The sequence below is a fragment of the Zalophus californianus genome, chromosome 17, assembly GCF_009762305.2.
Source record: "Zalophus californianus isolate mZalCal1 chromosome 17, mZalCal1.pri.v2, whole genome shotgun sequence".
NCBI lineage: Eukaryota > Metazoa > Chordata > Mammalia > Carnivora > Otariidae > Zalophus > Zalophus californianus.
This window is the reverse complement of record NC_045611.1, coordinates 43,806,619-43,817,883: the sequence shown is the minus strand read 5'-3', so window position 1 is coordinate 43,817,883 and position 11,265 is coordinate 43,806,619. Positions and strand designations below refer to the sequence as shown.

Genomic DNA, 11,265 nt, shown 5'->3' with positions numbered 1-11,265 from the left:
GTGTCCTGTTCGGTGTCTGCTTCTTTCACTCACTACTATGCACGTGAGATTTAACCATGGGGTCGGACACATCAGTAGTCTGTTCCTTTTTCATTGCCGTATAGTATTCCATATAGTATGCCATTGTAGAGACCACAGTATATCTCTACCCGTTCTGCGGTTGATGGAAATTTGGGTGCTTTGTGGCCGTGACAAACAGTGCGGCTGTGAACGTTCCTTCCTCTACTTGTTTCCCAACCGCCACGTCCCAGTTCTCTAAGATGTATGCTCAGCCTGGAATAGCTGGGTTACAGGTTATGTGCATTTTCAAATTGACTCAGTAACACTGCCATCTTTCCTATTTGAAAATGTAGTAATTGCAATAAGCGAGGTTAAGTAACTTTCCCAAGATCACAAAACCGAATGGCCTTGAACCCGGAGATCCTAGTTCCAGAGCCCATGCTTTCCCTTACACAACAATTGTGAGCTCTTCTGCTGAGGGTTGTTGGGGGCTATTATTGGGGGTTTCCATTCCTGTCCCCATTATTATGAACTCTGTCCCCATCAGTTAATAATTAACTGCCCCCCAAGGAGCCTATGATCCTAAAAGATTTGCCTTGCCCTGGCTACTGCCTGGTTAATCAGTCACTGTCCCTGGCCGCTCAAGGGGCACTTGGTAGACCTCCTGCCTCCAAAGCCCCTTTACTTGCTCTAGAAGCGGCTAGGGATTCATGATGCTTCGGACCTGTCGTGTGCTCTGTTCCCAAGCTGGACCCTCCGCTGGGGGCTGGCAGCCCTTGAGCTTTGACGGTGGGGCTTTTCACCTCAAAGGCACAGGAGAACTGACACGAGCTTTGTTGGTGCTGCGGCTGTGTGCCTGGCCCCCTCTGGTCACACATGGCTTGGCGGTGAGCAGGGACCCTGGGGACTGGCCTTGGGCATCCCCAGACTGGGCTCTGAGCCCTTGCTCTCTGTCACTCCAGCTCCAGGCCTGGTCTCAGCGACTCCTGGGCTCCCGGCTCTCAGGCGCACTTCTCCGAGCATCTATCTATGGGCAGTTTGTGGCTGGTGAGACAGCAGAGGAGGTGAAGGGCTGCGTCCAACAGCTCCAGACCCTAGGCCTTCGGCCCCTGCTGGCAGTACCCACCGAGGAGGAGCCAGACTCAGCTGTCAAGACTGGGTGAGTAAGGGCCAGGCCCAGGGAGGCTGGGAGGTTGGCAGGAAGGGGACTGGTGGGCTCCAGAAGCTAATGCCCGCTGGCTGGGCAGTGAGGCCTGGTATGAGGGGAACTTCAGTGCTATGCTTCGGTGTGTGGACCTGTCACGAGGCCTGCTGGAGACCCCTGGCCCGACTGGGAACATCCTTATGCAACTGAAGGTGACGGCGCTGACCAGTGCTCGGCTCTGTGTAAGGGACGGGCAAGATGGGGGAGGGAGGGTATGGCTGCCTACCAGGTCCCCCTCACCACTCCACCCACCACCTCATTCCAGAAGGAGCTAACCTCATGGATCAGAAAACCAGGGGCTTCCTTGGAGCTGAGTCCTGAGAGGCTGGCTGAAGCCATGGACTCTGGGCGGGTAAGGAACTCAGGCTGGTAGAGAATGGGTGGTTGGTGGGGAAGTGGGCGCGAGCAGAGTTCTCTATACTTGGATGTAGCAGGCACCCGCCTGGCACCTGCTTGTAAGCAGGATGTTCGAACTATGTAACTACTGCTGCTCCCCAGGCTTAGAACAATCAGAAATAAATGTGGCTATAGCCCTGGGGTGTGGCTGGAATGGATGGAATATATGGGTCATCTGGGGGTCCTAGGCGAGGGCCTGGGGGCTGGGAGTTCACAGAAGAGGGAGTGAGACAGTAGTTCTCTACCAACTCAAAAAGAGTAATCAGTATTTGGTCAATCAACTCAGCTATGTTGTGTGCTGACTGGAAGTTATGATTAGGCCAGTGGGGTTTTGGTTTGGTCATTCATTCATTCACTCATTCCTTTTTATTTCCATATACTATTGCTACCCTCCCTGCCATTGGCATCCCTAATACAAACACCTGGTTTTCCTTTTCCATCTCTGCTAGTTCATTCTCAATCCCTGTTAGGTTCTTCTCTGCCTGTCTCTTCAATATGGCGCTTTCCCAAGTCTAGGTCGTGGCTCCCACCTCCTCACTCCTTACTCCCCTCGATGGGGGCTTCTTATCCACGCTGCAGCCTCAGTTTCCCCACTGGGTACTCATGAGGCCCACATTTGTCTCCAGACCCAGCCTTTCCCCTGAGCCCCTGGACATCCTCCAGACCCCTCACACCTACCAGGTCCCACCCTGGCTTCAGTGTCTCCCCAAACCTGCCCCCCTTCCTGTCCCCATCTCAGAAACAGCCCTCCCATCCCCTGTCTCAGTCCCTACCCTAGAGGAAGGTGAAGATTGAGTTAAATATTTGGTGAGGTACCCAAAATAGCACCAGGCACCAAGTAGGCCCTCTCTGAGGGTGGCCATCATATGTAGGGAGTTTCACCAGCTACTTACTCCTCAGAACTCTCCCAAGACTCCACCCCCAGCCAGAGGGAGACAATTCTCTGAGGACAAGATAACTGGGCAGGTACCCCAGCTCTTCCCTCTTGCTGGAAAGTTTTCTCCACTAAGCCAAGGCGGGGGTGGGGGGGGGAATGCCACAGCCTGATCCTGGGGCATTCCATTAGCAGACCTAGGCCTGTGTCTACATCTGGACTCTGTTGGATCTGGTAGAACTAAGTCCCACCTGTTCCTCCTTCTTGAACCCCCCAATTTCTCTGAACCCAGCTGGACTCCTTGAGTCGCCAGCCCCTCATATTCACCTATGGAATGTCCATAACAAGAACGTAAGTTAGGGGCAATTATTTCCACTGTGCTCCCCCAGGGGTGTACGAAATGATGACCAAGACAAACTCCCAGTCCTTGAGGCACTCACTTGCTAGTCAGGGAGGGACAAGAGACACTCAATGACTAAAACCAAAGCCACTAAGTAACAAGTATAAATAAGCATTGTAGGGACAAATAAGGCTGAGGAAGGAGAAGGGAAAGCCCCAAAAAGTGAGTTGCAAATGTGAACCAGGGAAAACCTCATTGAGAAGGTGACATTGAGAAAAACACCTGGAGAAGAGATCGGAGTGAAGTAAGTGGACATCGAGGGGAAGAGTGGTCCAGGCAGAAGGAACAGCCAGAGCAAAGGCCCTGAGGCAGAAAGGTACCAGGCATGCTGAAAGACTAGCAGGGAGGCCAGCATGGCTGGAAGACTGTGAGCTTGAGCTTGGGAGAGCTGAGGAGATGAGAGCAGAGGGGCCAGATGGGTGGAGCCTCGTGGGCTGCAATGAGGCTCTGGCCTTACATGAAAATATGGAGGTCCTAAGAGACCTAATACCAGATGACAATTCTGGCACTTCCTATGAGCTGGCTACTCTTCTATGCACTTCCTACGTATTAATTCCTAAGTCTCCTCACTCACCGAGCTTCAGTTTCCTCACTGGACAAGGAAGCTTGGAGTAACTGTGTACCACGATCATTGCGAAGATTATATAAATAAGACAGCATATGTAGTCACTTATTATTATAATAACAACATATATCGAGTGCTTATCATGTGCTGGCCCCATCCCATTCTTATGTCCAGGCACGTCTTATAGGTCCACACAGCAACTCCATGAGGGAGATGCCATTATCCTCTAATCGTTGAAAAAACAGACAAAAATTGAGGCCCAGAGAGGTGATATGGCTTGCCCAAGGCCACACAGTAAGTGGTGGAGTCTGGATTCAAACCCAGATCCTGGGCTCTTAACCACTTTATTCACCTCAATAAATAGTATCTATGTGATACAGCTACGTTTCCTATTTCTAAAAATTTCTGAACTTTTCTCCCTTCTGGGTGATGGCGGAGAGGAGACACAGGCCCCGGAAGGATCCGGTCACCTGAGCCATTCTCGCCTCCCCTGCTGCTCCTCCAGGATCTCCAGGTCTCCTGCCTCAACGCCGAGCAAAACCAGCATCTCCGGGCCTCTCTGAGCCGCTTGCACCGGGTAGTCAAGGTAACACCTGCCGTGGCCTGGCTCCACCACGCGTGCTGGGCGCCCTGAGGCCTGACCGCGGCCCCTCTCACCCGCAGCATGCCCGGGCCCAGCACGTGAGGCTCCTGGTGGACGCCGAGTATACCTTCCTGAACCCGGCTCTCTCTCTGCTGGTGGATGCCCTGGCCATGCGCTGGAACAGCCCCGGGGAAGGGGGGCCCTGGGTGTGGAACACTTACCAGGCCTATCTGAAGGTGTGTGGTGAACTGTGGGGGGACCGCGGGCTGGGGTCCCGGGGGCCCTGACCCGAAGCTGCCGGGGTGCCCCGCCAGGACACACATGAGCGGCTGAGGCGGGCCGCGGAGGCCGCTGACAGGGCTGGCCTGGCCTTCGGAGTCAAGTTGGTACGAGGGGCATATCTGGACAAGGAGAGAGAGGTGGCTCGGCACCATGGGACAGAAGACCCCACTCAGCCGGACTATGAGGCTACCAGTCAGAGGTAGGACTGGGCCAGACAGGCCTCGGAGATAAATAAGATCTAACCTGGCACACTGCCCATGATGCTAAGCATCCTGTGTATGTCCACATAGCATTTCCTCTCCCTGGTCCAGGACATTGTCACTTCCTGCCTCCTCTTTGGGGTCCCTGCTCCCTCCTTTGTCCACCACCCCAATCTGTACCCCACAGGCAGCTAGAGGGAGCCTGTTAATATCTAAGTCAAATCCTGTCCCTCTTCAAAACCCTTCCTTCACTCCCACTGCCCCTTAATAAACCCAAAATCCTTACAGCAGCCCCCCACCCCCACATAATCAGGTCTTGTCACCTCAACTTCTCTTCCGCCCACTCTGTTCCTCCAAACAGGCCTCCTTGATGATCCCCAGGGCCTTTGCACTTCCTATTCCCACTGCTTAGAACGTTCTCCCTCCAGACAGCTGCTTGGCTCAATCCTTCACCTCCTTGTTGTTACCTCCTCAGGGGACCTTCCTTGCCCTCCCTATCAAAAACTAGAACACCCACACTACTCTTTTCCTAAATTTACTTTTCCTCTTTAGCACTTACCAGCACCCGAGGTTCTATACACTTTCGTATTCAATTGCACACTGTCTGTCTCCCCCTCTAGAGCGTGGGCCCAGGAGGGCAGGGGTTTCTGATTTGTTCATTGTTGAGCATCCAGTGCTTAGAATTGTGCCTGCTATGAGGCAGGTTCTCGGTACAGATCTGCTGAACACATAAACAACCCCCAAGCAGTAGGTACTATTATCATCACCCCCTGCCCAATTTCACAGGGGAAGGAACCCAGGCACAGAGAGGTAGAACCACTTACCCAAGGTCACATAGTTAGTAAGTGGCACAGCCAAGTTCTGAACCCAGCAGACTGACTCTAGAACCTGCATTCTTACCCACCTCAAATCACCCTGTGCTGGGAGCAAAATATGGGCGAGCTCCTTGGGCCCCCATCCCATGACCCTGGGAAGAAGGAAACTGTTCCTTTACCACATACTTTCTGATCACCTGACTTAGATCAGGACCTGGGCTGGACCCTGGTCCCACTCCCAACTAAAGGTCGTCCCCAGGCCCTGTCCCCGTAGAGCTTAAAAATCTACCTCCAGGGCGCCTGGGTGGCTCAGTTGGTTAAGCGACTGCCTTCGGCTCAGGTCATGATCCTGGAGTCCCGGGATCGAGTCCCACATCGGGCTCCCTGCTCAGCGGGGAGTCTGCTTCTCCCTCTGACCCTCTTCCCTCTCGTGCTCTCTATCTCTCATTCTCTCTCTCTCAAATAGATAAATAAAATCTTAAAAAAAAAAAAAATCTACCTCCAGGGGCGCCTGGGTGGCTCAGTCGCTAAGCGTCTGCCTTCGGCTCAGGTCATGACCCCAGGGTCCTGGGATCGAGCCCTGCATTGGGTTCCCCGCTAGGCGGGAAGCCTGCTTCTCCTTCTCCCACTCCCCCTGCTTGTGTTCCCTCTCTCGCTGTGTCTCTGTCAAATAAATAAATAAAATCTTAAAAAAAAAAAAACCTACCTCCATTTCACACTGGATCCAGGAGAGGTTTGTAGAGCCACAGGGACTGACCCAAGCTCACAGGGCAATGGGCCACACCATGGCCAGAAGCTAGGCTTGCATCCAAGGCCCAGGAGGGCTCCCACATACGTTTGTGCCCCACAGGCTTAATCACTGGCACCATTATTATTATTCTTTACTAAGATGTAATTCACATACCATAAAATTCACCATTTCAAAGTGTACAATTCAGTGGATTTTAGTATATTCACAAGGCTGTGCAAACATCACCACTAATTCCAGAACATTCCATCACCCCCCAAAAGAAACCATGTCCATTAGCAGTCATTCCCCATTTGCCTCCCCTCAGGCCCTAGCAGCCTCTCATCTATTTTCTGTCCTATGGATTTGCCTCTTCTGGACATTTCATATCAATGGAGTCATATAACGTATGGCTTTTTGTGTCTGGCCTGTTTCACTTAGCATAATGTTCTCAGGGTTCAACCACGTTGACAGATGAATCAGTGCTTCAGTCCCTTACGTCTAAATACCATTCCACTGTATGGGCGTACCACATCTTGTTTAGCCACCCCTCAGCTGATGGATATTTGGATTGCTTCCACTTTTGGCTATGGTGACCAGGGTTGCTATGAACATTCGTGTGCATATTCTTCTGTAAATATGCACTTTCAATTCTCTTGAAAGCTCAATTCTCTACAAGTGGAAATGCTGGGTTATACAGTAACTCTGTTTAACTTTTTGAGGAATTGTCAGATGATTTTTCAAAGCTGCTACACCATTTTGCATTCATACATTACACATTCTGAGTAAATAATAAGTTTATGTGATTAAAAATCAAAATGAGGGGCATGTGGGTGTCTCAGTCAGTTGAGCATCTGACTCTTGGTCTCAGCTCAGGTCCTGACCTCAGGGTCATGGGATCGAGCCCTGAGTTGGGCTCTGTGCTCAGAGCAGAGTCTGCTTGTGACTCTCTCTCTCCCTCTGCCCCTTCCCCCGCTTGTGTGCATGCTCTCTCTCTCTCTCAAAATGAATAAATAAATCTTTAAAAGAAAATAAAAATGATATGCAGTACCTGGATGGCTGTCGGTTAAGTGTCCAACTCTTAATTTCAGCTCAGGTCATGAACTCAGGGTCATGAGATCGAGCTCTGCGTAGGGCTCTGTGCTGGGTGTAGAGCCTGCTTGGGATTCTCTCTCCCCCTCTGCCTCTCTCCCCCACTCGCTCGCTCTCTCTAAAAAAATAAAAAATAAAAATGATATGAAATGAATACACTGACATATCTCACTTCCACCCAAATCCCCCTCTCATTTTGGAGTCTCCTTGCTCTCCACAGGTGACTACTTTTGTTAGTTTCTTACACATTTCTTAAGTTCCTTTATCCCAAAACAGGCAAACACAGAGATTTGTGTGTGTCTATGTGCAAAAGGCATCATGCCTACACACTGCTCCTTGCTTTTCCACTCAATTGCATATTTTAAAGGGAGAATAGTCTAATGATAATAAACCCAGGCTCTGGAGCATCAAAGGGCCTAGGTTCAAATCCCAGCCCAGCCACTTTTAGCTGTGTGACCTGGGGACAAGCTTCAGTCTTCCCCTCTGTAAAATGAGGATAACCAGGACATCTACCTCCTGGAGCTGACTTGAGTGAATGTATGTGGGTCAGGCAGAATCCTGGAGGAAAGAGAATTCCAAGCAAAGGGGTTAAACTAAAGGAAATGTAGTAAAATGCACTCTCTCTATAGAGGGTGCGCAAGGTTAGGGGAACCCCTAAGAGCATGAAGCTCTTACAACCGCTGTTCCAGAGCTGAGGAAGGAGGGCCACCCTAAAGCTGAGGAAGGTGTCACCATGCACAAGACAGTCAGCATGGGCCAGAGAGGGGGCTAGGGGGTGAAATACCCCAAGCTCCCTCTCCTCCCATTTTCTGATCTCCTGCTCATTCCTCCATGGGTGATACAGAACATAAAAGTCAGCTTCCTGAGGGGCAGAGAAGGTTAGAGAACAGATCTGGGGGGCAATGGAGAATAACCAGTGATGTCCTTAGGATGGCATTTGGCCAGCAGCAAGCTGGGAAAGCATTTGCCAGTCAGTTTACCTTTCCATATCAGTGCCCCAGAGTGTCCTCACCCTTCTTTAGTGCCTGGCGCTCCACTATCCTTTGTGTGCCGTCATTCATTTGAGCCAGGCCCCATCGACAGACAAATTGCATTACTGCTCCTCATGTTCCGTGGCCAATGCTGCAGTGAATGACCTTGGTAAATGTCATCTCATGCACGGAATGTGGCCCTTTGCTGTGAGACGGCCATTGAGTCAGGGGCTTTATGACACCCTCATCTCACTCCATCCTCAACAGTGCTGTTAGGTGAACTTGAATACGTTAAAAGAGAGGAAACAGGCTCAGAGAAGGGCTATCCCTTGCGCCTGGTGCGGGTGAAATGGGGGTACTGTCTGACTCCAGAGTACTTGCCCTTAAGCACCCCACCTCCCAAGGACAGGAATCCTGAGTCCCTGGGGCATGACCCTTAATCACCAGGTGCCATAAGCTGAACAGAACGTCTCCCTTAAGTTACAGCCGCTGTCTGGAGCTGATGCTGACCCAGGTGTCCCACCGTGGCCCCATGTGCCATCTCATGGTGGCTTCCCACAATGAGGAATCTGTTCGCCAGGCAACCAAGCGGTACGTAGAGGGATGAGAAATGGGTACCCGCAAGAAGGCCCCCTCCCTTCCTCTCCCCCTTGCTCACATGCCAGGGATGGGCAGAGGGTGGTGGACATGGAATAGGGGGAGAGATGGTGAGGGGCCAGTAGGTTCACAGGGATTTAGGGGGGCCTATCCAAAATATTTAACCCCCGCTAAACCTGTAGGCCCTGTAGGTCCCAGCTAAACAAGACATTGCTCCTTACTTGCTGGGGCACAGGGAGGTCTGAGGGTTCCAGGGAAGGAGCTGGGACTCACTGGGGAGTTTTCAGGGAACTGAGAGCAGTGTTTATTTATCACTGAGTTCGGAAGTACTTCAAAATTTTAATAACTGGAATAGCCATATGAGTGCATAATGGCTGACGGTCAGCTCTGGATCCAGCCACTGTCTGGACTGATGATGTGGCCTTTTCTATAGCATGTGGGAGCTGGGCATTCCTCTGGATGGGCCTGTCTGTTTTGGACAACTTCTAGGGATGTGTGACCACGTCTCCTTGGCACTGGGTATGTGAATGGCTCATTCTCCCCATACCCCATCACCATGACCCACCCAGCCCTCAGACTCATCCCCTCCCAGCCAAATCCCTCCTTCCACTCCCAAACAGTGCCTGCCCAGGCTCCCCTCCAGAGCCTGCAGCTGGCCCAGCAACCAGACTCTTCCAGATAGATCTGTTGCTCCCATATCTGAAGGCCTTTCACACCTGTCTTTGGGCCTGCTGTCTGCTGCTTTTGCTGGTTCTTGATCATGGTGTCTTGTTTCATGCTCTGTTATCTTGACTGTGTTGCTTCCCGGGGTCCGAGACCAGAAGATTTATGTTTTCTTCTTCCAGGTACTAAGGGGTACAGAATTACTTTACCCTAAATTCAGAGCTTGAGGTTTCCTGAGGCATCTCCATGATGCAAATTTAAGCTACAAATATGTGAGGCTAATCCACGGCCTCGATCTCTCAGAGATGAGTTTCTGTTTTCTTCTCTGCTCCACTTATGGTCAAGGCCACCATTCCCTGTGAGTTGGGGAAGGTGGGAGGGTTGACTTCTGGTTAACTCTGGCACTGAGGGTGCAGCTTAATTTGAGGAAGTGCTCCATTACAACTCACCCTGGTCAGGCTCTGGGCCTCAATTCTGCACCCCCTCAACTCTGTGAGGTCACCAAATTTTGCCTTCAGGGTGGAAGTGCTTCCTTGCATCCTTCCCTCTTTGGGTTCTCACTTTCTCTTAATGCTTGGATTACTAAATTCCTTACTCTTTTGGCCGTATTTTAATAACTTTAGGAAGATTTTTCTAAATGTTTATTGCAGGATTTTACGTTTTTTCAGTGGGAAATTTTGTCCAACTCAACTAGTCTGTCATGTCCTCAGAGATGAAAGTCTCTGTTCCAGATGGGGCCTCTCCCCACACATGAGTTCACACCCTGCCAACACTCTCCCCACAGGGCAGGCCGGCTATGCCGTGTATAAGTCCATCCCTTATGGTTCCCTGGAGGAGGTGATCCCCTACCTGATCCGGAGGGCCCAGGAGAACCGGAGTGTGCTGCAGGGTGCCCGCAGGGAACAGAAGCTGCTCAGCCAAGAACTTCGACGGAGAGTGCTGGGGCGGGGCCTGAGGGTACCCCATTAGCATCATGTGGTTAATAAAGATCCTGAGCTATGGCCCAGGCTGCTGCCCTGCACTGAAGCTCCTCCTTGGGGAAGGGCTATTCTCCACCTCAGTGAGCCCAAGCTAGGGACTCTGCAGCTTAAGAGAGACCACTAGCTGACCCTAGAGCATAGCAAGGGCATTGATCAAAGACTAATGATGCCTACTCCTAACCCTGAGGCCGACTATCCTGCAGTGGGCCTGGGATCAGCTCTACTCAGCCGGTCAATGACTCATGTGGGAACTTTCTTCACTCCAGGGGATGCCCAGATGAACAGCAGACACTGAGGCACTGAAACCAAGAGGCTGGGAGGGACAGAGGGAAGAGGCAAATCACTTTTTCATTTAATAAGCATTTACTGAGGTTCCTTCTGAGCTATGCTCTGAGATGAACAATGCCGGGGACTCAACACTGACAAAGACAACCGCAGGCCCTGCTTCACAGGGCTTAGTCCAGTAGGGGTAGACAGACCTATCTTTAGACAGTGACAGCCTGGTGGATCAAGGGGAGACACCTGGTGATCAAGAGGGCTTCCCAGAGAATTCATAAGGATAACCAAAGGAATACTGAGAAGAGCATTCAAAGGCAAGGGCGTGCGCATAGACAGAAAAGTTTGAAACAGACTAGGGAGTGGGAAGACAGGGATGAAAAGGTAGGCAAGCCTGACAATGCCATCTTTGATGCCAGATCTCAGGGCCTGGACTTGTCCCAAGGGCCCTGGGGAGTCAGGAGAGTTTCTAGCAAGGGAGGGACAGAGTCAGGTTTGGCTTTAGTAAAGAGTCCCCTGGCTACCATGCAGTGAGTGTACCAGAGTGGGGAGACAGGCTGGGAGCCCAAGGGAAGCTGAAGTAAGAAATCCCTGCAGGTAGCTGGAGCATGGCAGGGCTGTAACAAACGGAGGAGGCGGC

At 51.5% G+C, this 11,265-nt stretch overlaps 1 protein-coding gene across 5 annotated transcripts; it reads left to right on the top strand.

Moving 5' to 3' along the window:
* Positions 1–618: 618 nt before the first annotated feature.
* On the top strand, positions 619–11,243 carry PRODH2 (proline dehydrogenase 2). Of its 5 annotated transcripts, none has more exons than XM_027617860.2 (10): positions 619–887; positions 963–1,159; positions 1,248–1,386; positions 1,470–1,556; positions 3,945–4,025; positions 4,103–4,258; positions 4,337–4,503; positions 8,590–8,700; positions 9,140–9,225; positions 10,154–11,243. In XM_027617860.2, exons 1-10 carry the CDS (start codon positions 711–713, stop codon positions 10,336–10,338), a joined length of 1,386 nt encoding a protein of 461 aa, XP_027473661.1. In that variant the 5' UTR covers positions 619–710; the 3' UTR covers positions 10,339–11,243. The 5 variants fall into 5 exon arrangements, with proteins under 5 accessions (XP_027473661.1, XP_027473664.1, XP_027473662.1 ...); XM_027617863.1 differs by having other exon boundaries at positions 1,248–1,356; positions 10,154–10,383; XM_027617861.1 differs by having other exon boundaries at positions 1,473–1,556; positions 10,154–10,383.
* The last annotated feature ends 22 nt before the right edge of the window (positions 11,244–11,265 follow it).